This window comes from Falco rusticolus, chromosome 5, assembly GCF_015220075.1.
Source record: "Falco rusticolus isolate bFalRus1 chromosome 5, bFalRus1.pri, whole genome shotgun sequence".
NCBI lineage: Eukaryota > Metazoa > Chordata > Aves > Falconiformes > Falconidae > Falco > Falco rusticolus.
This window is the reverse complement of record NC_051191.1, coordinates 61,415,790-61,442,594: the sequence shown is the minus strand read 5'-3', so window position 1 is coordinate 61,442,594 and position 26,805 is coordinate 61,415,790. Positions and strand designations below refer to the sequence as shown.

At 39.8% G+C, this 26,805-nt stretch overlaps 1 protein-coding gene across 7 annotated transcripts; it reads right to left on the bottom strand.

Moving 5' to 3' along the window:
- Nucleotides 1–335: 335 nt before the first annotated feature.
- Nucleotides 336–26,789, bottom strand: GLT8D2 (glycosyltransferase 8 domain containing 2). 7 transcript variants are annotated; one of them, XM_037387470.1, is made up of 13 exons: nt 25,855–26,789; nt 22,407–22,557; nt 20,164–21,896; nt 16,813–17,868; nt 14,826–14,870; nt 13,349–13,444; nt 11,969–12,137; nt 10,280–10,397; nt 7,661–7,745; nt 4,037–4,149; nt 3,173–3,339; nt 1,442–1,554; nt 340–607 (listed from the first exon to the last, which is right to left on the bottom strand). In XM_037387470.1, the coding sequence occupies exons 5-13, from the start codon at nt 14,842–14,844 to the stop codon at nt 435–437; spliced, it is 1,053 nt and encodes a 350-aa protein (XP_037243367.1). In that variant the 5' UTR covers nt 14,845–14,870; nt 16,813–17,868; nt 20,164–21,896; nt 22,407–22,557; nt 25,855–26,789; the 3' UTR covers nt 340–434. The 7 variants fall into 7 exon arrangements, 3 of the variants coding, with proteins under 3 accessions (XP_037243366.1, XP_037243367.1, XP_037243368.1); XM_037387471.1 differs by lacking the exon at nt 25,855–26,789 and adding an exon at nt 25,542–25,656; XM_037387469.1 differs by lacking the exon at nt 25,855–26,789 and having other exon boundaries at nt 336–607; nt 22,407–25,656.
- Between the last annotated feature and the right edge of the window lie 16 nt (nt 26,790–26,805).

Below are 26,805 nucleotides of genomic sequence, written 5' to 3'. Positions count from 1 at the left end.
ATGCAACAGAACTCTACTCATTAAAATGCTGCTTAGGTTTTTATTTCAGGCTGTTTAATGTGGGCTAGACAACTAAAGACACCTTGTATGTCATACTTCAAGTATTTCCTGTGTAGATTTTTCTACCAGCAGACAGCAGAGTCTTATTTATTAAAACACACTGTCTGGCACTGAATTTCACCTCTGTAAGTGTTTAATGGAAGTACTCCATTGTCAGTAACCTTGTTTCCTTATGTTATGTGAAAGTCAAGATAACCTGAACTGTCAATCCAGCCTCCCCCTCCAGCCATACGCACACAAAACTGATCGTCATTTATTCATATATTTAACAAATACTTAGTTTTCTAAAATCAGTTAATTATAAAACATGTCGCATTTCAAACTATTACATACTGAAACTGCTTAAATGCATCCATACACTAGGTTTTGCAGTATCAGCTGTCAGGACGAGTTAGTTTGAACTTCCCTGAAGGGTCAGGAATAAACCAGTTTTCCCAGATATCAGTGTGAACACTGGGATAGTCCCAAGGTTTGTATCTCCCATTCCAATGAAGTAACTTAGCTTCCTGAAGAAAATGCTCTGAGTAACGGGTATCAGGACTCCAACCTGCGTGGGTAGATTAAAAACATTTTAAAAAAAAAGTTTTTAATAATGAAAGACACTGTAGAGTGAGGTAAATTCAGGGTTGTAGTTGTGGTTTGTTTGGTTTTTTAAGAAGCCTGATTGGTATGGTTTTCACCTGTTAATAGATAACTAGTTGTATCCTACAGCAGCTTTTTTCAGCTTCATGTCTCAATGCTGCATCAGCAAAAAATCTCAGAAATTTTCTTCTCAACACTTTTAACATCTTGGCATAGCTGGAGTTAAAAAAAAAATCCTTTTACTATTCATTTTCCTACAGCAGCTAAGCCATTATCTTTTTCCCAGGATAATTCACCATTCCCAGTTGAAAGGCTACTACATCCCTCAGAACGCTGAACAGACAAACCGCCAGGCACCCTGCCCTCTTCCACTGTGCCTGCTAAAAGAGCAGCTGGTTTTTTCAGTCTCTCGATATATTCGGATCTTTCATACGTTCTTGCTGTAGTTTATGACACTATAGGTTAACCGGTCTGCCAACACGTAACTTTGGTGTTTTTTTCCTTTTTTCGTCTAATTTAATGGCTGTTAGGGTTTTGAGTTTTTTGTTGGGGTGCCACTATGTTGTGTGCTTGACCTGTTAAGATACTTGCATAGTGACACCTGTGGGGAACCCCCACATTCTGTCCCACCCTGCAGAAAGCAGGACTAGTGAGTGGGGGCGGGGGAGCAGAGATTACCATACTGTGTGTATCTGAGGTATGAAGTAATGCGCTGATGTAAAGTTATGTAGGCTCCTATATTGGAATCTTACAAACCACTCTACTTAGTTCCAACTGTAAACAGTGGGAAGAAACTTACCAAGATGCCTGATGTGCCACATAGGATTAATAGTGGAGTACTTTCCATGAAATACAATCAGCATTGGAGAGGTTGCCACACCTCCCCCAAGGGTGCTACTGTAGAGGTTTTCCCTACAAAAAAAAAAAAAAAAAAAAAAAAGGTCAAAACCTCAAACAAAGAATCATTAGTACAAAAGGCAGAAGATTAAAAATAAGTATTCTGGCAAAATTAAAAATAATTTTGAATAGACCAGTTTTCAGCTTACTCCTTCCTAATGCTGTATGTGCAACTCCCATTCCATTGAGTAAATCGTTGCTACCAAGCAAAATGGGAGCCAGACCCAACATGAAGCCAATTACTTCTACACACGCCTATGGTCTACAGGGCTGACAAAGTTTACGGTAGGAAAACAGCCATTAATATAAAAGGAATCAAACATAATTTAGCCAGCTTTCGTAAGAAAATGTACATGTTTCCATGTGTTTCATCCCCTCTTTCTTCCCCTTCCCCCAGCTTTTGGATTCATAAATTACTTGCAAATCAGATTTTGCCATAGTCTAGTTCGTATAAAGTAACACCTAAAGGACATCCTTTTCCTATGAATTTTGTGATAAATCCAGGGCTGGATAAAGCCAAACGGCTGAAGGAGAGGCATTAAGGAGGTAGCAGCCGGATGGCTGGTCACAGCATGCTGAAGGCCTGGTTGGCCAGTCAGTACATGGGCAAAGCCACCCCACCTCAGGGACACTGTGCCACCTGCCAGGTCCAACGAGGAGGAAACCTGTGAAGTGCCAAGAAACTCTTCGAGGCCACAGAACAAACAAAAAACCAACCTCCCTTCAAAACTGGGTTTCAAGTACTAAGCCACTTGTTTCACCGTCATTTCAAAATCCAGCTAAAAGGAACATGACTGTGTTATTAAGGTATAAAATCAACTTTATAGATAAAATCTGCAGTAATGATTATGGAGTTTTTTCAAACTCAGAAAAGCACAGCAATAGCTTGACAGGGTATGTTACATAAGCAGAGTTTGGCTTTTCATTCCTTCAGATTATCATTTGTGTCTCTCCTCTGTTCCTTTCTGAAACTAACAAGTAATGGACATAGTCCAGTAGCACAGGCTATTCCCTTTTAGTTTAGCCCTACTAAATTTAAATTTAACCCTCTGCAGAGAAAGAGGACAAATGCAAAGTTCACGAAGACAGGTTAATAGCGAACTAACATGAAAAATGAACAGTGGTGGTTTTACTGTGTCATGACTTACTCGTGGTCATTGCCAAAAAGATACCTTTCACATCAAATTTCATTCCTCTATAGAAAAAAGTGTGTTCTCTATTGGTATTTAAGAAATATGGTGTCCAATTACAGTTTGGCTGACATTACAATAGGAGAGACCCCACACAACCAAGGAAACGCTCCTCCTTGAAGCCAGCCTCAGGAAGGGAAGATCCTAAGTGGCTTGATCCCAAGAAAGGCTGGTCACCCAAACCAAGAACCACATGTTCTCAGTGTCCCTCAGGATTAAGTGTGGCTTGTGATTAAACACAAGACTAAAATTCCAGGTGGCTATTTCCTGGTACACAATTGGTCAGATTTAAGCAGATGGAAATTCTGGAACATGAGTTACTTTCCTTGATGAGATCTCAAAGACAGCATGCTTGGAGTTAAAAAAAATTGTAAGGGCTTTTAAATTTTAAACTGTAAACTGAGTATTAAAAGTAAAGCACAAAAGAAGACTTCTACACATACTCTACATTCCTTTGCATCCACTTTTCCAACTGTTTTGTAATCCGCTGATGTTTCCATTCAGTCATGTTAGCAACAATTACTCCAGGATTAAAGGAGCAGGTGCTGGGGCTGATGCCAAGATCTCTAATTGCTTGCTTTCTGTAGTCCAGGAATCCCATGTATGTGTTCTAAGAAATTAAAAAAAAAGAAAGTTTATTCCCTACAAATCTCTTACCTTCATAAGTGTAAATACATCTCTCTGACACTCTCATGGAGACTAAATACATGCTCCCAAAGCTGAGTTTCTAGGTGACTGTTACCTGTCTCAATTTCTCCATTTCTGTATGACACAAGGATAAAATGCAGGATGCTTCCAGCTACTGAATTACTTTTTCCACAGTATTGTCCCATGGCAGTTTGATAAGGCTCTTCCCTCACCATGTGTTTATCTTTCTGTGGTGTACTCTAAATGACGTAGCATCATGCTTGTATAGCTTTAATGCTAGAGGGACTCCCTGACAACTCTGGGGACCTCAGCTCAGGAATTAGCCTTTAAACTTCATTTCCCAAATTTCATTCCCAATTTGACTAATACAAGTATCATCTATTCTGTCTTCATTAGATGTTTGATAAGTGCTCATGATCTACTGATAGCAAAATATCAAACAATGTAGTACAATCCAAAAAACAGACAGAGATTTAAATTATTAGAGGAAACTCTGCATAGCATTACAGAGTTACTACAGAAAGTAGTTCTTATTTACTTGTAAAAGTATTACAAAACTATAAAAAAAATGTAAATTTCACTTTGGGGAAAATGTATAAAATCATCTTACATTTCTGGGTAAATACATTCATTATTAGAATTTCAAAATAGCATCTTACCTGCATCCCTACACTTCTAATCATTTCATGTGTAGAAGGCAGATCACAGTCATCTGAAAATGCTGCAGCATGTCCTGGAGCTAACTTAGTATCGTAGAGTTCCTGGATGTCACCTGATTACAGAAAGGTCAAAAGCATAAGAAGAAACCTACTTACTTAACTACTACAGAGCTGACAGGGTAACTTCTGTTCTCCTGTCACGAACACACCAATTTTAGGGGATAGCCCAGATACCAACAAAGGCTGAATCTTGTAATACGGGACAATTTTCAAATTTGAGTCCTGTACCTGGATGTCTAAGGTCTATCTTTAGCTATTATTATCGGTATTCAATACATCCATATTCTGAATGTCCAAAATCAGCCACAGCAGAAGCCAGTTACACTGTTAAGCAGCCTGGTTACCAAATTCTGCATTTATAGAACTCGTTATTAGAGAGGAAGGGCACAGACAATTTTTCTGAGCCTCTTTCAAGTCCCACAAAAGTCCCACTTCAATCTCTTGCACAAATCGGGTTTTTCTGGTGTTATTGTGTTTATACTTCCCAGTAAGTCACCTGGATTCCCACCACTGGACAGCTGAAATGTGCCTGTCACACCTGACCATGCCCGCTGGCTTCACAGACCACCCAACTCCTTCCTGGTGGAGTAAAATAATGTAACACATGGTATCTCGCTCCTCACCTGACTAGCAGGTACCCATGATGTGCCGGAACAGTTTCAGGGCAGGCAGGAAGCACAGCGCTGCCACAGCAATTAATTGAGTGAATCTGCATCCAAACCCTTTACAGCTACCAGCTTTGCTGCTGAGCATGGGTCGGTCACAGGTAAGATGAATTATCTTGGAAGGCCTCACCCAGCAGCCTGAGGCGAGCTCATTAAAACACCACTAACCAAAAACATTCCCCCTACTGCAAACACTGGAACTACTACTTCTGAAATAAGCAGAGATTTTTTATTTTTCTGAACTCATCAGCGGTTGGAAAACTTGCATTAGGACTCATGCCTCGCCAAGAAGTAGAATTTAAATTAATGGGACACCTAATTGTTGAAGATCAACTTGCTTTGCTAAGTATTTTCTCCTGATTCTAAATAGCTTCTGTTTTTCAAGAGAGAAGCAGAAAAAGAAGGAAAAAAACCCAACCAAACAATTCTGGGCTGACACCCCAAGTTCAGTATGTTTCATGCTTACTGCTTTGCAGAAAGCAATGACCAACAAATAAATGGTCCCAAAGTTAAAACCCAAAAACCCCATTCGCTCCTTATCCCATAAGAAGTTTCATTCACTCCCATTGCAGAGATCACAGACAGAAAGCACAGCCTCACATTGCAGCCGAGACCCAAGGAGCTGCTGCCAGAACGGGCTCCCTCCCTCCACGTCACTCCCACACGTCCATCTTTATTCCCCTCTTCTGGACCCTGTGATTGTTTGTCCCAAGTGTGAGCAAGATAGGCTGGCTGGAGCAAAGGGGAAAAAAACAAGGGGGGGAAGGTTTGGGTTTCGGGGTTGGTTTTTTTTGTACTGCTAGTCTTCTGCCAGGTCAACCAGCTGAATCAGCTTATTCTGCAGCTGCACAACTGCAGATATGACACAAGTAACAGGAGCTGCCTGGGGACAGGAGAGACCACTTCCACCAGCAGCTGTAATGTGAAACTGCACCTTTATCCTGTAGCTCCAGAAACACTTATCGGCTGACATAAGCCGACACCCCTAATGGAAAAGAAATCCCTACCTCCCCTCTTTGCCTAGACGTGCTGCCTTGACTTCTACCAGGGAGTAATTCAGGCCAAAAGTAACCACATTTCTGCCGAATGCCTGTGCAGGTGCAAGGAGGGATGCAGGGGCAGTGGTGGGCTCAGCTTGAAGCACTCATGAAAGTAGAGTGTTAAATGAAGTCTTTAAGAACCTTTCGAAGAGTTAAATATTGCTGTTACCCACTAATGACAGAAAGAACAAAGCCAAAAAGCAGAGATAACCACTGGAAACACACATGTTGAAGAACTGTGATATGACGCCCACTGCAAATTAAAATGAGACAGACAGAGCAGATTAATCCTATTTTATAAAGCAGCCAACAGCACCCCCTTTAATGGCAGATGTTCTGAAATCTGCCATTAAAGAGACAAAACTATAAAACGGTACAAAGAAGCAGTAGAGAGTAAAACTATACTTTTGTCATGTGTAAATTCACCAATCAATGTTCTTACAGCAAAGATTAATTTAGGCCAAAAAGTTTATTATAGTTATACTCAGTCATTTGCAAAGAAAATTTTCATCAGAACATCCCTTTGATGTTTAACAAGGATAGGTAAAGTGGTTTTGCTGTCCCTGTGTAACTGGGCCTGGCTAGGATAGAGTTAATTTTCTTCATAGCAGCTCATATGATGCTGTGGTTTAGATTTTTGATCAAAACAGTACTGACAGCACAGTAATGTTCCAGCTTTTGCTGAACAGCACAAGCACAGCACCAAGGCCTTTTCTGTTTCTCACCCTGTCGCTCCAGACTAGATCCGGGGGTGCTCAATAGGCTTTGCGGGGACACAACCAGGCAGACCAAAGAGATAATCCATGCCACAATGTCATGCTCAGCAATAAAAGGGGAAAGAGGGGGTCTTGGGAATGTTAGCCAGCTCTTGCTCAGGAGCTGGCTGGCACCAGTCTATCCACCAGAAGTGGTGAGTGATTGCCTTTACATCACTTTTGTTTTCTTCTGTTTTCTTCAATTTATCCTTCACTTATTGAACGATTATTTGTTTTATGTTGACCCTCAAGTTTTCTTCCTTTTATTCTTCCTTTTCTGTTCCCCCACCCCACTGAGGGTGGGGATGCTGGGGGAAGCGAGTGAGCGGCTGTGTGGTGCTCAGCTGTCCACCAGGGTTAAACCACAACACTGATTAAAAAACGTTCTAAAATAACATGAAAACAATAGGATAAAACAAGGGACAACAACTCCTCTGCAGAGAAAAAATATACTGGGAAACTGAAGAGAAAAAAACCCCATAAATTAACCTTTAAAAAAAGAATTGCTCCTCTAATTAGATTGCGGGGGGGGGGGGGGGGGGGGGGGGGCAGATTTTTCAGGATTTGAATGTCTACTAACTGCTCCCTTTTTTTAGGAACCCTGAAATCTTTGATCATGATTCTGCAAATTGCTACAGATTCTGAGCTGAAGATGCTCAAAATCATATTTTGAGTGTCTGGAATTTTAACCCTCTTATTTGAGTACATTCCTCCTGTTCTCAAGAACAGCAATTCTGGATAAGGAACTGGTAGCATCTGTGGGAATCCGAATACAAACAGGAAATGCACATCACATACCTCACAAGAAATATTGCAGCATCTAAGTGAAATACGTGGTATCTTTCAGCCATTGCCCAGACTCAGTTAAAATGAAACCCATACAGACGATTTTGATCAAAATCAACTATTCAAAAGACATATATATATAGAAGTTCTTCTTCAGACTTTCCTTTAAATAAACAGATCATATGTAGTTTTCCTGAATGCAACACTCCTAATAGCTGCCTTTGTTTCCATTATATCTCATATTTCCAAATTACTGTAAAAGCTGCAATAACTTTGATTTTAACTCTGCTAGAAACCACTTTTTGGATGACAGCTTACCTTGAACAATGATATCATCATCCAAATATATTACTTTCTCATGTTTCTGGATAAGCAAAGGAAGATAAAATCGAACGAAGTTCAGCTATTAAACAGAAAAAAAGGTAAAAACTAAATGGTAAAGCTGTTTATTGTAGTAGTCTCACACTTCTGTCTCTATCAACAATCACCTATAATTCCCCTTTTCATTGAGCACTAGCCAGCAATCATTTGCTTCCTTGCTCCCACTTTTACTACTATCTTTACTAGTATCTCGGATCCACTATTATTATTATTAATCCCTGTTTTATTTATTACAACCCTAACCAAGCAGCCCAAAACAGTTGCTTCTTCACAGAATCACAGAAACTTTTAGTTTGGAAAGGGCCTTTTGAGATCATCTTGTCCAACACTTCTTCTCAGTCAGGGTTCACCTGAGCAGGCTGCCAGTTTGGTTTTGAATACATCCACAGATGGAGACTCAACAGCCTCTCTGGGCAGCTTGCTTCAGTGTTTGACCACCCTCAGCATAAAAAAACCCAAACAAACAAACTAAAAAACCAAACAAACAAAAAAGCTTTTTCTTATGCCAGGAGGAAATGTCATATGTCACAGTTTCATTTGTGCCCATTACCTCTTGTCCCTCCCCTCAGGTATTTATACACATTGATAGGATCTTCCTGAGCCTTCTCTTCCGCAGGCTGAACAGCCTCAGCTCTCTCAGCCTCTTCTTATATAAAAGATGCTCCGGTCCCTTAATCATCTTTACAGCCCTGTGTTGAACTTGCCCCAGCAAGTCTGTATCTTTCTCGTACTGAAGAGCTCAGTACTGGACATAGTACTCCAGATGCAGCCTCACCAGTCTGAATAAAGAGGAAGGATCACCCTCCTGGACCTGCTGGCAATGCTCTTCCTGATGCATTTTTACAGCATATATCATACAAAATACTTCAAATTTAATAGTGTCATCATTCCACCCTGGAGGAATGATATGACTGGTGGTGCAGATTGGGATAACTTCTACAAGAACTAAGAACACAGCAGAGGGAAAGGGGACTGAAAACATAAGAACAACCATATTCATTCGGACCGCTTTACCCAGCACCTGCCTTCAGAGTTGTCCTAAGCAGATGCTCAGTGAAAAAGAAGAATAGATCAAGCATACAAAAAAGTTGCTCCAGGTGTTCTCCTAGCTTTCAGCTGTTTTCAGCTCAAGGGATTTCCTGAACCAGAGGTGATCTGCCTAAATATAAACTTCAGTCCTCACTGAATCCCTGTAAATTTTTACATTCACAAGACCTTTCAGCAAGGAATTGACGAGCGAGGGGAAGCAAGCAGCCGACTCAATATGAGTGATAGAGCAAGCTTCGATTTATTACGGCGCGATTATGTCTTATATACAGTTCCAGTTAATTATGCCTACAAATCACCTGCTGATTGGCTAAGCTCTAAAGGATTACACTTTCATACGTCCTCCTATTTGCGGTTTCTGCGGATAGCTAACTACATATATTTTTTTCCTCTCTTGTCTACGCGAATTCCTCAAAGTTATTTACAACATTAGGCACAAGGTCAGCATGACCTTATCTCTCTTCCCTTATTAGCAAGCCTGGTAATTTTCCATTTTTAGCAAGCCTGGTAATTTTCCATTTCTAGCAAGTCTGGTAATTTCTCGCTGCGGCCTAGCTTGGTTCACTCCAGACTTATGTCAAAAGCTGTATCACACAGTCCTTCTATGGAACCGTGGCCGTTCTCTTTCATCCATTCTGCAACAAGGAATTCCAGAGGTCTAGTACTCATTCATGAAAATCACGCAACATTTCTTGTTTGTTCTGACTGTGACTTCTACTAATTTAATCAAACAGCCGTTAGTTTTTGCACTGGAAGAGACAGCGAGCAACCATCCCCCACCCAGTCCTCCATGCCACTCAGTTCTGTAGATCTCTGCTATTTTCATGCTAGAAGTCACATTTCCAGGTTGAACAGTTTTAATCCACTGACTCCTGGCATGAAATCTTTCCCATATATTAGAAATGTCAAAGGCTCAGCAAAGGTCTGCAAGAATAAACATACTGAAGAGACCTAAACATTTTCTGGGGGTGCTACATCTTTTTCAGATAAAGGGACAAAGATTACACATAGTATTTAGGATGAGGGAAAGCTAAGGATTTGTATTGTGGCATAATGATGTTCTCTGTTTTGATCCTTACTCCTTTCCTAATAATTTCTGACATCTGATTTGCCTTTTCGGACAGCCAGTAATATTTACATTAGTCATTAGCCTCTGAATTAACCCTGGACATGAGCAGAATGCAGCCCGCTCAGCATCATGGAGGCAGAAAGAACACTTAGTAGGTCTTCCCTCTAATGAACTGTGAATATGTTCTTGAAGATATGACACATTCAAATAACCAAGTTTATGCCACCAAATAATGAGGTCCCAACACAGACAAGCTGCAAGGAGTTTGTTATAGTGCACTTTTCCTTCTTGAGTGAAGGTGTAGCGCTTGGCCCCGATATGCTTCTCTAGCTTATATCCCCACACCCGCCATGTAATGGAACAGAGATCTAGGACATTTTAAAGCCTGTAATAAGCATTAAAAACCCTGAAAATTTGTTACGTGGTGTTTATTTACTCACAGGCTGCAGTAGCTCAGGACGTGATGCATCTTGTCTGATTTTTCCTTTTAGTACCATAGGGTTGAATTCCACAACCTTAAATTTTATTTCTTTCAGTTTAGAACTTTCAATCCATTTTCTGTAATAAAAAAGAAGTGATAAAAGAAATACTGAGTGTATGGCAAGTACTTCCAGAATTAAATTCACAAATTCACAGGAGAATAACAGACCCTGAAAGCCCACTCTATCTATTCCATCCCAAGATAAAATCACTTATGTCTACAGCTACTGCGCATAGGCATTTGTTTCACCTGTTCTTAAAATAAATGAAACAAAAAACAAAACCCAACAAATGCAGCAAACACCCCACAGCATTTACAAAACCAGAGACTCCACATGTTGCCCAAACACCTCATCTTTCACCACCATTATCATTAGATATTTTTCTAAGCTTTCTTGCTATAGTTAAGGACCATTTTTTCTTATCCTATCTACCGTGCTTTTAAAGCAGAGATTAGCTTTCTCCCTTTAAAGTTTAATGTCCCTCAATATGACTGCCATATCACCTAAGTACATTTTCTTTCAATTAAACTATTTTTTTTCATTATTTTGTTGGATTTCTTGAAACCATTGCTTATTTTCTACTCTGATCTCTCTTCTAAATCTTTTCTGAAGGAACCTAAAACTAAACACCACACTATTTCTGATGCATTAATAGTGTCTGCAAGATCAGAAAAAGTTTCTTCACATCTCCTCTGGTCATATATGTCAACAAGTATGTCCACTATGATGTATAATTTTTTTTTTTAATCAGTATTGTCAGATATCAGTCATAATTCTTTAGTTTTCCAAATGTATGCTACCTGCTTCACCCTGAGCCAACACAATCAGCTGTTCCCACCTGTACTACCTTGTCATTGCCTCTACTGAATTTCATCACATTTTACAGTTCATTTTTCCAGTTAATCACAATTAGTTTGTTTTCAGCTCTTGTCCTCATTATAACAATATAACTGCTCTTTTCTAGCTTCATGCCAACTGCAGATTCATAAAAAACATTCTACATTCTGTCATCTAGGTTACTGATGAACTGGATGGGAAAAACTCACAGTCATTACATATTTTCACTTTGACGCAAATTGTGGGTATGCAGGCTACAGAAGTGCAGTAGTCAAAGGTGAGAACTGCTAAGAAATTTGCTTTAATTTTGATTCACACATTCCTCCTCTTTTAGACAATGTTTCCAAATTTTAACACCCAAACACACTTTCATTACAGGCTTTTTTGGGGCCTCTATAACCTTTAATACATCCTCTTAGCTGACATTAGCTTTAAACAGCAAGTTTTTCTACTCTGAAGCTTAAGTCACAGCACCAAACCAGAGGTAAGTGCAGTGCCATGAAGTGGGATTGTGACAAGTAAGCATGTATGTACTTGCCTTACTACAGACTTTTCTGCAGCCAATCTACAAAAGGCAGAGAGGCACAGGTATGGGCATGGTCTGGCCATTTCGCACCCCTTTATACCACTCAGTGCCTTCTGCAGGGCAAAACAGTCCTTTTACCTACACATAGAGAAACATGGGGATTGCTACCAATAGCACTACTTAAATAAAAAGGAGAAATGTTTCTCTAAAAAGTCCTCCAATGCTAAGGAGAACAACCACCTGGTCCTAACTACAGTATGAAACAAAATAAGGCTGGTAAATACCGAATATGTGGGATGGTAGTCTTCAGCCCAACTACGTAGAACAAAACATTAGCCTCTGTGTTGCTGTAGATGCTACTGATTGCTGCTATAGTTGCACCCATTCTGCCTGCAGCTGCACAGATTACAACTGGGATGTCTTCTTCCATTTCCTCAGGACTCTCCAAATCAACTACAAGAAACAAAACTATGCATTATAATAGAAAATTTAGAATCTTTTTATATGAGAGTTGGGTCATAGAAATGAGTATGTAGTTCCATAAGCAGCGGAATCCTATCACAATCACCCTGTTTCCTTACCACATCCTATACACATCTGCACCTGACAAGGCACAAAGCCTAAACTGTTGCTAATTCAGAACTACATGCAGGTTGACTGGGCTGTTGGGTGCCTCCAAACAGAATATATAACAGAGTTCTTGTCATCTTCTACTCAGCAGGGGCACAACTCAGCCTGTCCTCCATGCAGCTGCTTATTCACGTGAAATCTGAAGAGATCTGAACACCTTTGAGACTTCAGCTTCTCAGTTATGTTTAGTACAAATTGAACTATAGGTTCCAAAATTATCAAAGGAAAGAGGTAAGTGGAAGAGATGGTGCAATTGCATGAGCTTCAGCTTCACTTCTTTGGGAAGCAGGCTAGAAAGGAATAGCGCAAGATCTTGTGCCAGCAGGAAGCTGCTAATGAGAAAAGAAAAAAAAATCTAAACAGTACTGAGTTAGTTCATATCACTGCTAAGGAAGGTTTTTATCCCTAGCACTGATTAAGTTACAGAACTTACTTGGATATATTTATACTGGTTAAAACATAGCCACTAAACTCCTAACAGACCCTACAAAAATATACTGAAAAAAATGGTTTATGCTAAGACAACTTGTTATCTTGGGAACTGTAAATAAGCTATTAGTATAAACATTTAATATCAGTCCAACCATATCAGTCCTAGCAGGTTTGTGTCACTATAAAAATTCCAGCAAAAACTCATGCTGTAAATTATATTAAGATCTGATGATCTATCTGAAATTAATAGGTAGGTCAAGAACATTCCCAAAGGGGCAATTTATGATCAAAGTTTATTATCACTTGACAACTCCAATACTGTTCAGCACAAATAAGGATATATTCCACTTTCCATCTACATAAGTGACATCTGGATTTTTCAATCAGAATGACAATTCTTAGTCATTACTATTGATCTTCTACTATTTTATTCAAGCCATTCAGAAGCAAAAAAACTCCACATCTCAGACCACATGCAACAGTGGGAGTAGCTCATCTACTTCAGGGCTAAAGGGTTCAGTAAGACAAAAAGCATTGTTCAAATGAAGAGATAAAGGATATAAAACAAGAACATAGATGAAACAGAAGTGCAAGTAATTTACCTGTTTCATTCTTTAATGCAGATGACACTTGGTGAACTTTGTTATACAGAATGGCACACACAGTTAAGACAAGAAGTAACAGTAAGATCTGGTTGACTGAAACAGAAGGGAGAATTTGTTAACAACCAGTGTAGTAGCTAATTCCCAAGTACCTTTTTTTAAAAGATCCAATTTACAACCAGTACATATCTTAACCTGCATTTTCTGTGTTTATCAAATTCTCCTTTCTCTTGTTATTTGAACAAGCTAAAAATTTCATGTTAAAAACAGGTATCTCTGTGTTACAGTAATTTCCAACTATCTGATTTTCATGGATAATTTTCTCACTATATCATTAAGCTCTCAATATATATGGTTTAACCATAGCAGGAAATTCACTTTTCCAAATTTTACCAGGAGCCTATAACTTTTTTTTCCTTGGCAAGTTTGTTGTCGGTTTATCATCACAGGTCTTCATGAGTTAACTTTTTTACCTAGCCCTTTCCTTCTCTTGCATTTCCCTGATAAAACTTCAAAAACATGGGAGATTTTTTTTCTATTTCAATGTTCAGATCTTCAAGGTGTATTCGAGCAAAAATACTAGAAAAACAAACACCGCATGCTACTGAAAGCAGAAATGTTCCAAAATATTTGAAAATCCATAAAAATTTTGACATGGTTACTTTAATTAGTAAAATCAAAAGAAAGCATGCAACAGCAAAGACCTTACTGTGTATTCGGGTTTGCAGTTCCTACCAGTCTGTCTTGTACATGTTTAAGTCATTCAACATTAACTATGGCAGTTCACTGAGTACAACAAGGAAAGAATACATTGCCATCCTCAACAGTTATTTTAATTATGGGAATTCTTTGTATTGGACTACATTGTTACTTTTGAACCACCACCAAAGGAATTTAAGGTGTACAAAAAAGCAAAGGGAACAGATTTTTGAACTGTTTCAATTAAAAGGGCTGACTAGCCAGAACTGGGCATAAGAATAAATTGAAATTGGTAAACATATGTTACCAAACCTACACTAATTGAAACCAGCTGAGGAAACAGGCATTGACTTGAGAGAAATTTTGGGTGCATACCTGAAGGCACACACCAGTCCATTTTCAGAACCCCAAGTTTCTTGGGGCCACACCTCAATTATGAATACAAACAGCATTAATATGCAGAGCTCCGTAAAAAAGTCAGGTTAAATGCTCTACGTACAATCCACATGAAACCAGCAACTACCTGCGCTCTTGGTGGGAAATTCCAGACCCCCCCTAGACTCATGCAATAAAGCAGTGAGTAATTTAATGGCATCTATGACCATATTTCTCTGGCTCAATTAACAGGAAAAGGCTTATTTGTATACTTAAACACAATTTAGCAAAACTAGAACTATAAATTTGCATGCAACTGTGACAACAGTTGCATGAGAAATTGCATTTGAAATTTCTGTCCTCTTTTAAAAATATGTATTTTAAATGTTTTAATCTCTCTTACTTTTCTTTAAAAGAGCCATGTGTCCTGCTGGATGAGAACTGTGATCTGTGGTAAAATAAAAATATTAAAAATAATTTTTAAAAAGAGAGAGAGGAAAAAAAAAATCATTAATACCTGCAGTGAAGACTAGTTACTTATTTCAGGGACAAGGTTTTGCATCATCAAATTTTACTGTTGACCTGGTAAAAGTAAAATGGAACTCTATCTTTGTAAATAACTTCTTTTGAACAAATATATTCTGGGCTAGAACTATTACATATTTTAATTTAAGCTACTACTACTATGTTGAGAAGAACAGCATTTTAATAAATTCCATCCAATCAGCTACATCAGTAACAACTTAATAAAAACATTTTAAAGGGGCAAAGAACTATTAAAACACCCACTGATGCAATTTGTAAATACATTTATCTCTGATTTCACGTAAAACATAATAACAATCACAAATACTAATTTCTTGTTGGAGTATGTTCCCAACATATGGGAACCTTAAACTGGAGCAGTGTCTTTCAGTCTCTTAATTTCAGAGCAATAGTGAAAATATTTTCTAACAGCAGTATCCTTCCACTAACAGTAAGGGGGGAGTCTGTGCAATGTGGCCTGTATTTAAGCACATTATTTGTCATGCTGAAGAAAACGAAGTAGCCTTCCCTAAAATTGTACTGCCAAAGCAGCCTCAAGAGAGGCAACGACTTTGTGCTGGAGAGGGCAGAATGTAACTCTTAAAATGCAGGACTATGGGAAATGCAATATTCACTTGGATTCTGGACCCAAAACTATGTTGGGGGGATGGGACATGACGATACATGGGATGGGATGGACACACAACCAAAACAAACCAACAGGAAAAAACAGCACCAGAAGGTGGAGTGGGGGGAATACAACTATGTGATCAGCCTTTAGACTATGGCAGCTGTATATAGGACAGGAACCAATTTTTCCTGATTCTATACATACAGATATGGACACATTACAGTTTAAGGATGTATGACAGTTTCTGTGCTCACATAAAAATTAAGTTTATTCTGATTCCTTGAGAAGACGGACAGACCAGCAAGAATTCTTGAGACCTGAGTCACAAAACTGACCGCCTCTCATTGGTTAATGCTCAAGTTCAGGCAGCATCCTAAATTAGTTGCTACTTTGACTAACAAGTTAAATAACAATAAAAATATAAAAAAGCTAAGATGTGGCTTTATTTGCAAACCACTTATATTTGCACGTATTTAGGTCCCAACAGATCACTAAATCAGTGAAAGAAGAGTATTTCTGAAAGTCCTTCTGCAGCTGCAGTATTTATCTACATTCCAGCAGCCCACTTTCTTCATGTGGCATTAATTTACACAGAGAGGAAATAAAGTTTATCAGTCAAAAAAAACCCCACTGCTGAGAAAGCCCTTCTCTCATACATTATGCACAAGTATTGTCTTCTCATCCATTTGAAAAGTTTACTCATTTATATAAGCAGAGAAACAACAGAACCCCGTAGACTCTTGGACTAACTTTCTAACACCACTTTAGCTAATCACAATCTTCCACTGATTTCCATAGAGCTGACCGCTATCTTTTAATTAACATTTATAATGACAGTCACAAAACAGTACTGACGATCGCTGCAAGATTGAAGTTGGATAGCCACAGCTTCATGGTATCTTCAGAAATGACTAAATCAACATAAACTGAACCAGTTTAAACTCTGAAATACAAACACAGACACTCTTACACAAGCTTGAGTTCTAAAACTACAGCATTCCTAAGCCTCAGAAACTCAGATTGATTACCCCCTGATTTTTAAGGCAAGAGAGGAATATTTGTTCCCCTGCAAATATTTACTCAATTTTTCCTGACTGTAGACATCAGTTCCTGGAACCTGGCAGTCCCTAACTCAGTTGCCAAATCCTGCAACAAAATGAGGGGCTGCATAAGGGAAAGCTCAGAAACAGTGACATTACTGCTCAGATATTTCCTGCTTAATTAGTCTTTTTACCTCTTCAAAGCAGCACAGTATTCGGGACTCCTCTCTCCTGAAGAGCTGTAGAGCTATTTACTCGGATCCTAGATAGCCCACAGCTGTAAGCACTCTTGCCAAAGCTTCCTTGACCATCATCCTCCTTTGAAGTCCCCCGCACAAGGGCCTTACAGGGCACAGTAACAGTTTTAAGATGTAATTCCTTTTTCAAACTCTTCAAAGTTTACTTTGGAGTTGTGCTGGTTTTCTTTTCTTTGCTGCTGAGGAATAGCACAGAGTCCAGACACCGCACTGGAGGAATGAGAGCTCACAAACCACTTCCAGATGTGCAGAACGATGATGCAGCCCCAGATTTGGCAGACTTGCCTCAGAGCTTCAGCTAACAGATTGCAAACAAATCCCGTAAGACAAAAAGTCTTAAGGGGGTGGAGGAAAGAGAAGGAAACAAACCCTTCCAGAAGTTACTTTAACAGTCTAGTTGCAGGTTAGGTTTCTAGTCATTATTATGAGAACAGATAACTAGCATGCAAGAGCCGAAGTACAACATGCCAAACTCAAAGCCAAAGTTTTTACAATGTCTGTTTGCAGAGTTCAAGCTAGTCAAAAGCTAAGGGAAACTTGCAAAACTGAACTCTGAACATGCGTTTTGACTTTAATAATCTCATTTCCAAATCTTTGAACAGTTACAAGAATCTGAATACACAGGTTTGGTTTAGATTCAAAGGGACCTTAGATCAAGGAAACAGCACATGTTGATACTCTGCCTCCTAAGCTGTCCTGGAATACTTTTGCAGTTTTATTTTTACACTACTTCTTTTTTTACATTTCTTTCCCTCCCTTTTATATGATAAACCACTGTTTTGACACAAGACTGTCATGATTACTGAAAGGAATAATAAAATTCAATTCTAAACTGTTTTTCACCATTTTAGTGTGAGGCAGCGCAAAACTTACATGAGTATTGTTGTTCCATTTGCAGGAACTGAAAATGTAGGTTTTCAACTGTATGTCTCACACATGCCAACACTGTATTAGCTGTGTATGACTTTGTACAGAAATCCTTCTTTTGCAGAGCTGCTTGAAGGGAAAATGAAAGAGCTATATATACAGTTATGTGCTTCAAGAAGGTAGCCACAACTATTACTATGGTATTTAAGCTATATTAAGTGTGTGTTCATCAGAATCTACCTGTGTTTTCTTCATCTCCCTTGCATTTCTACATGCATCCTGAACAGATCTAAGAAGCACACAGCTGTACAAGTCTGCAGCATTATGACCATCTGCTTCACCTGGCAGCAACCTCTGGGTTAGCAGCAACCCAGCAGCACCTCCTCCGTGTTTCCTTCAGCCTCACGTGTTTATATTCTCACTTAACACCCCTCTCACGCAGGGATGAGAGCAGCTTCTGTCCTGCAGAATGAGATCTTCGGGTTTACTCAGCTCATTTGCTGTTAACTGTAAGACTGAAACCTTAGTGTTTAAACTGATTTAAAGAACAAAGTCAAAATTTCTTAGTGACTTAAGTATCCTTTATTGGCAGCGCTGGATGCACGGGGGATCCTTCCGCCTAACGTGCATGTCTAAAGTAACTAACTATCTTATATTTATACAATAAAACAATGAATATTCCATTAATGCCTTTACATATTCGTTACCTAACCCCGCCTACTCTCGCTTCGTATGTTAATTAGCTTATCAGTCCTTTGCGCTTGCGCAAATTCCTCCAAGAATTGTGGGCAGGGGTCTTCGGGATGTGGGCGGTGGTCTCTACGAGGAAGGCCACAGGTCTTCCTCATGGTGTACTTTTCACCTTTTGCCTGGTATGTGATGATCTTGCAAGTTTCCAGTGTTCTTATCAGTCTGAGCTGATCTATGTCCTTGCCGACCATCTGTTTCTTCTGCTTGTTTCTTTTAGTCGCTCCCTCTAGATAACTTATAAACAGGCCCCTTGTTAGAGAAAGTTAGAGAAACTGACTCCTTCTTTCATCAGTTATTTCATTCTTTCTTTCTTTCAGACTATGGTTACATGACCTAATTACTATACCTACATTCTTTGAGCAAATATAAAGTTCTTAGCCTTTACAGGGCTGTACAGAGGATTTCATAGCAGCTTTTGTTATGCAACTACTAGTTTCATCAGAATATATTTCTTACATTCATTATATTTTAACTACAAGGTTTATTCTATCCTAAAGTGAATTCATACAATATCATTCCCCCCTTTTCTAGGTACATGCAAATTCCTTTGCATCATATGTATCTACTTGCTTCCAAACACCAAAGCATACACCTAAATAATATACATACAAATATTACAAATATTATAAAGATAATTATTACAACAAAAATCTGCTTCAACCATTGAAGGTTAGGTAACCAAGAAGTCAGCTTGTTCCATATTTCTTCAAATCCCCAAGAAAGATCATCTTTTGTAATCTTGTGTAATACTCTGGTTTGTTTCCAAATTTCTTCTAAATCAGTGGAAACTCTTCCACTCTGATCTATGTATATACAACAACTGGTATTAATAATTGTACATACTCCCCCTTGAGCAGCCAATAATAAATCCAAAGCCATTCTGTTTTGTAATACCACTTGTGACAAGCTAGATATTTCTATTTGCTGTGCCTTTATAGCATCGATTGTTTTGTTTTCCAAGTTTTCTATCATTGCTGATATATTGACTATAGTCTTTTCCAGTTCACTTACCCCTAACCACGGTATAAACCATCGGGCAAAGCTATGAAAAGCACTTGGTTTTTCTATCAAAGGATTTTTAATTTCTCATCCAATTCTCCGAATATGATTTCTCAAGTATCCTTTTGACAAACAATCATGTAACGTCATGTTGGGAACTACTGCTCCTAAGGTACATGTTCCCATCCAGTTTTTCAGTAAAACTTTTTTGGGCCATATCATTACACAACCAATACCATCCTCTTCCTTCCGGCACTGGCCAAGCTGTGGAGCTAACAAAAGTCGAGGTACCAGTGGTATTACAGGAGCTTTGATTTCCCACATAAGTTACAGAATTGCAATCCAGTTTCCCTTGTCCTTGGGTGGATTACATCTCTGAACACACGTATAGTATGACTCTCGAACCTTAGGGCTATTTACTTCTAATTTCAGAGTTTCATCATTTCCAATATTCCAAGAGGTATTTTCCCAAAGACTTTTCCAAGACTGATTCCTAGGCAATGGGATTCCGATCAATGATATACCCTTTTCTCCATACTTGGGCATATGTGTACATATCCAACAATCAGTTTTATTCAGAGTCTGAGAGATTCCTTGTACCAGAAATACATGTGTGTTCTTATTCCATAAAGTTAAGTACAAATTTGGTAGCCACCCGATTATAATTATGACCTGAAGAATCGCAGTCCTATGGGTCCTGTTGGGGTGACGGTCCATGATTTCTCAGGAGCTTTCTTCACTCTTGAATAGTGAATCCAAGCGGCTTGTTCTTTAATCTTGATAGCTATATGAGTTGTCAACAACACTTGGTACGGTCCATTCCATCTCTCCTCTAGGGGTTATCCTGAAAAAGTCTTTATGTACCCGTTATCCCCAGGTTTAAAGGGATGGATTGGTTGATCCAATCCTCTAGCCCTAGTCCCTAAAACGAATTTATGTACTGTATTTAATTGTTTCTGAAGTTCCGTTATATAAGTGTATAAATATTCTGATCCTAACTGTGTTAAATCTTCTTCACTAAATAAAAACTGGTACGGTCTTCCGTATAAAATTTCAAAGGGACTTAAATTCTCTTTTACTCTAGGTTTAACCCTAATCCTAAGTAATGCTAAAGGAAGGGACTGAGGCCAAGACAAATTAGCTTCCTGCCCAATTTTGGTTATTTGTTGTTTAATCAAATGGTTCATTTTTTCTACTTGTCCACTTGTCTGTGGCCTATAAGGAGTATGTAGTTGCCAATCTATTTTCAAAATTTAACTTATCTGTTGCACCACCTGGGCACAAAAATGTGAACCTCTATCAGAAGACATTGTTCCTGGGATTCCAAAGCGTGATATTATCTCATTTAACAAGACTTTGCTTTGTTTGTTCAACAGGGAAAGGCCTCAGGCCATCCTGAAAATGTGTCAGTCAGAACTAGTAGATAATGATACCCCCCTTTTCTAGGGAGTTCTGAAAAATCAATTTGCCACTGTTGTCCCAGATAACTTCCTTTACCAATTACTCCAAGTTTTATTCTATTTTTGGTATTGGGGTTATTGTGTAAACAAATGCTACATTGTTGAGTTACTTGTTTTATCATTGTACATAGATTTCGTCCCACTAATGTCTGACTTAGGCTCTTATACAAAGTGTCAGCTGCCCAACGTGTTTTATTGCGTTCTGTAAGAACCGTAGGCCACATCAAATTAGAAGGTATTACTATGCGGTTATCTTTTAAATGTACCCACCCATCTGGTTTCATTTTACCTTTCAAGACTTCAATTAATTTTAAGTCCTCTTTTGTATAATTTGGCTTTTGGTTTGTGTATATAGTTTGGATCTTACCGTCTGATATTAAAGACAAGGCCTTCAGTAATTTCAGCTATTCGCTTAGCCTCTTGATCTGCCAATTGATTTCCAATTTCAGAGTTGGCGTTTCCTTTTTGGTGTCCCCAACAATGCATGACAGCTACCTTTTCTGGTAGTTTTATAGCTTCTAGCAGTTTTAAAATTTCTTCAGCATGTTTTATCTGTTTTCCTTGAGCAGTCAAAAATCCACATTCTTTCCAGATCGCTCCATGAGCATGCACCACACCGAATGCATATTTAGAATCTGTCCAAATATTTATTTTCTTTCCCGCTGCCAGTTCCAATGCTCACGTTAACAGCAATTATCTCTGCTTTTTGGGCAGACGTCCCAGGAGGTAATGATTTAGACTCAATTACCTGTTGAGAGGTTGTTACGGCATACCCTGCCTTATGTTGTCCTTGTTTCACAAAGCTGCTTCCATCCATATACCAGGATTCGTCAGCATCTTCCAAAGGTTCTTCCTTAAGATCAGGCCAACTAGAATATACAGCCTCCATTTTTTCTATACAATCATGTGTTATTGCTTCATCCAGAGTTCCACTAAGAAAAGAAGCTGGATTTACAACATTAGTGACCACAATTTCCACATCATCTTGCTCTACTAATATTGCTTGATATTTTAAAAATCTCTGTGGTGAAAGCCAATGATTTCCTTTTTGCTCCAACACTGCTGAGACCATATGGGAGACTAACACTGTAATTTTCTGTCCCATTGTAAACTTTCGAGCTTCCTGTATATCGATAACAACAGCTGCCATGGCCCAAAGGCATCCAAGGCCATCCTTTACTTACTTCATCTAATTGTTTAGAGAAGTAAGCTACTGCTCATTTATAGGGACCCAGTTTTTGTGCTAGTACCCCCAAAGCTATCCCTTGTCTCTCATAAGAGAACAGCCAAAAGGGTTTCGAGAGATCTGGTAATCCCAAAGCCGGGGCCTTTAAAAAAGTTTAAAAGCTTTTTGTGCTTCCCCAGTCCAGACTAATTTTGACTGGTTATTCTTTATCAATTCATACAGAGGTTTTACCATCAGTCCATAATTATAAATCCAAAGGCGGCACCAACCTGTCATTCCGAGAAAAGTTCGTAGCTCCTTTACCGTTTGGGGTTCTGGAGTCCGACAGATGACCTCCTTCCGTTCAGTTCCTAGTTCTCATTGTCCTCCCGAAATTTCAAATCCCAAATAGGTCACTCGTTGTTGAACCAGCTGGGCTTTCTGTTGGGAGACTCGATATCCATTTAAACCCAGAAAATTAAGGAGACTTATCGTCCATTGAATACAACTCTCTCTAGTCTCGACAGCTATTAGAAGATCATCTACATATTGTAACAAAGTTCCCTCAGTGTCTGGAGGCATCCAGGTCTCAAGTTCCTTTGCTAATTGGTTTCCGAAAATGGTGGGGCTATTCTTGAAACCTTGAGGTAGTACTGTCCACGTAAACTGTGTCTTCCTGCCTGAGTTGGAGTTTTCCCATTCAAAGGCAAATAGATTTTGGCTTTCTGTGGCTAAGGTTAGGCAGAAGAAGGCATCCTTTAAATCCAGTACGGTAAACCAAACCTGATTATTCTTTAATTTAGTCAGCAAAGTATAAGGGTTTGCCACTACTGGATGTATATCCTCGGTGATTTTATTTATGGCCCCCAAATCCTGAACCAGTCTATAACTTTCCATTTGCCTTTTTGATTGGCAATATGGGTGTGTTGTATTCGGACTCACATTCAACTAATAACCCATACTGTAAGAATTTGTCAATTATTTCTTTAATTCCTTTCCTATCTTCTATCCTCAAAGGATATTGTTTAACCTTAACAGGTTTCTCTCCTGGTTTTAATAATTATTGGGGTCACATTTTTTGCTTTTCCAGGGACTTCAGTGGCCCAAACTCCTGGATATACTTGATGTGTGATCTCTGAGGGTATTTCACTTTTAGGATCAGTTTGTATCAGTGCCAAGCTCAACACATTTATTAGTTGTTTTTCTCCTATCCTTAACTCCATTTTCCCTTTTTCAAAAACAATTTCTGCTTCTAATTGTTCCAACAAATCTCGACCTAACTGAGATTTTGAAGACCCAGGCAGATATAAAAACCTGTGTATCCCCATTTGTTTTCCCAATTTATATTTCAATGGTTTTAAGAAAAAGGCTTTCCCTTGTTGGCCAGTGGCTCCTATCACAGTCACAAAGTCTTTATCCTCTGGTATTGGTTTCTGGTTTAACACTGAATAAGAGGCTCCTGTATCTATTAAAAATCACATCTCCTGTTCCAATTTCTCTAGCTTAATTTTAACCAGTGGATCCACTAGGGTGGATTCCCCTTCATTGGTCAGCAGAAATGTTAGCTATCACAGGTCGGGTCCCATTCAATTTCGGACACTCTCCCTTCCAATGACCTATCTCCTTACAATAGGCACACTGATCTGATCTTAAGGACTGTTGAGGCCCTCCCCATCTTCCAACTCCCCGACCCCTAACCCGAAGGGGGGGTTCTTGCTTTCTCAATGCAGCTACAGTAGCTGCAGCAATAGTTTGTCCTAATTTCTGTCTTTCTTCCCCCTCCTGATTTCTCAACACCCTCCAAGCCTCTTCCACCAATCTTTCCAGATCTCTTATATCTGGTTCCTTCATTTTCTGAAGTTTCCGCCTTATATCCTCAGCGGATTGTCTTAGGAATAATGAAACCAGCTGTGATTTACCCTCCTCAGATGAGGGATCTAAGGTGGTGTACTTTTGCATGGCTGTTCTTAAACGGTCAAGAAATTCCGTGGGGGTCTCAGATTGTCCCCGTTTTATTGTATATAATCTTGACCAATCAACCGATTTTGGTACCGCATTTTCCAAAGCAATTCTTATCCATTCTTGGTATCTTTTTAACAATCGGTAATCATTGTCATCATTATAGTCCCAATTAGGGTCCGTTCTAGGCACGTGAACTTCCACTGTGCCTGGTAGAGCTCCCGTTACTGTTTGAATCTGTACTTGTGTCCGAGCAGTTTTAATTACTAGCTGTTTTTCTGTCTCAGACAATGCAGCCAGCATTATTTCTATATCATTCCAATCTGGATCTAGGTTTTTCACAATTAGCTCAAATCTTTTAGCGACTGCCTCCGGATCATCTCGGTACCCTTTTACTGCTTCTTTCCAGGAATCTAACTCATCTGTGGTAAAGGGCACCTTTATTCTGGCAGGCCCGTTAGATCCTATAGCTTGCCGCAAAGGGGCTTGAATTACCGGCCCCTCTTTGCTCCTTGTACGGGCAGTTATCGCAGTAAATTCTTTTTGATCTAAATCATCTCTCCTTCCTTCAGCTCCCGTTTCCTTTCCTACACCGCCATCTATCTGCACAGGAGGTAGAGGCGAAACGAAATCCTCTATTCTTTCCTCTGGTCCGCTTAATTTTAAACATCTTTGTCCAATACTACATGCCGAACAACACCTCTTCAATTTCCCAGCCCCATCCTTCCTCATATCCTTTTCCATTGCCAATATTAAGGGATCTTGTGGTGCTAGGTTAATTCCACACCCCTTTTGCCACTCTGGGTGATTCCTCAGAGTGAAAAACATATCGGCGTACATTACTTCATCCCATCTTCCTTCTCTCCGTAGGAACAACATTAACTGTAACAAAGTATTATAGTCTATAGTACCGTTAAGAGGCCACTTTTCTCCACATTCCAGCTTATAAAGCGGCCACCATTGATTACAATATTTTATCAATGTTTTCTTATTCATGTTCCCACCAGCAGATCCTCCAATATCCTTCCAGTGACTTAAAACACATCCTAAAGGGCTTTTCCTTAAAATCCCACCACTTGGTTTTCCTCCCATTTTCCCACTTCACACTAACAGAATACACTTAACACTTACAAAATGCAACATGCAGGTACCTTTCTACAGCAACACCAAGAACCCACTATTACCAAGAACATAGCCAAAATCACAATAACGATAATCAGAGTCAAATTTCCACACCCAGTAAGTCAGAAAACCATAATAAGCAAGACCCTACCAAAGGAGCCCTATAGGCTAACTTGCCAGGCTCCAAACGGCAACTGAATGCCAACAAAACCAAACGTATACTTAAGGTGCTAGCCACAAAAGTATACATCACCCTGCAGAAGTTTTGTCTTCTGACTTATGGGTAGTTCCAAATGACCGGTCTACCAAACAAAGAAATCAAAATAAAGAATACCATCACTTACAGCAATGGGGTCCTTGTCTGCCTCCGCAGTGATCCATTGAGTCAAGGAGTCCCTCCAGGAATTCCCGGGGGTACCCTAGGGAGTCCTATCCCCAGCGGGTCCTACAGTCCAGCAGAGAGGTGTCCCATCTGGGTCACCAGATTGATTTAAAAAATGAAGTCAAAATTTCTTAGTAACTTAAGTATCCTTTATTGGCAGCGCTGGATGCACGGGGGATCCTTCCGCCTAACGTGCATGTCTAAAGTAACTAACTATCTTATATTTATACAATAAAACAATGAATATTCCATTAATGCCTTTACATATTCGTTACCTAACCCCGCCTACTCTCGCTTCATATGTTAATTAGCTTATCAGTCCTTTGCGCTTGCGCAAATTCCTCCAAGAATTGTGGGCAGGGGTCTTCGGGATGTGGGCGGTGGTCTCTGTGAGGAAGGCCACAGGTCTTCCTCATGGTGTACTTTTCACCTTTTGCCTGGTATGTGATGGTCTTGCAAGTTTCCAGTGTTCTTATCAGTCTGAGCTAATTTATGTCCTTGTCGACCATCTGTTTCTTCTGCTTGTTTCTTTTAGTCGCTCCCTCTAGATAACTTATAAACAGGCCCCTTGTTAGAGAAAGTTAGAGAAACTGACTCCTTCTTTCATCAGTTATTTCATTATTTCTTTCTTTCAGACTATGGTTACATGACCTAATTACTATACCTACATTCTTTGAGCAAATACAAGTTCTTAGCCTTTACAGGGCTGTACAGAGGATTTCATAGCAGCTTTAGTTGTGCAACTACTAGTTTCATTACAATATATTTCTTATATTCATTATATTTTAACTACAAGGTTTATTCTATCCTAAAGTGAATTCATACAATATCAAACAGCAACTCATTTCTCAGATGTGCACGTCGCCTACCACCAGCAAGTGAAAAAACCCTCCCCCTGCTACACGTTTCTGAGGGTCAGCGTTGGGTGCCAGAGGCTGAGCACAGACCACGGCCGCCGTGACCCGGGCTGGCAGCGGCTGCCCCACCGGCGGGGCGCGCTGACAGAGGCGGCGGCGGGGGCTCCAGAGGGCAGGGACGGGCCTGTGGCCGAGGCGGCCGTGCGGCCGTCAGGACATCTGCCTCCATGTCCCCGCCCTGGCCGCGGTCAGGCCGCAGCGCCCCCGCTGCGCCTCCCGGCCGGCCCCCGCCACCGAGGGGGCGCAGGCTACCGCCCAGCTGCCCATCGCCACCACCCCCGGGCGGCGGAGACCGGCGGCCGGAGCGCC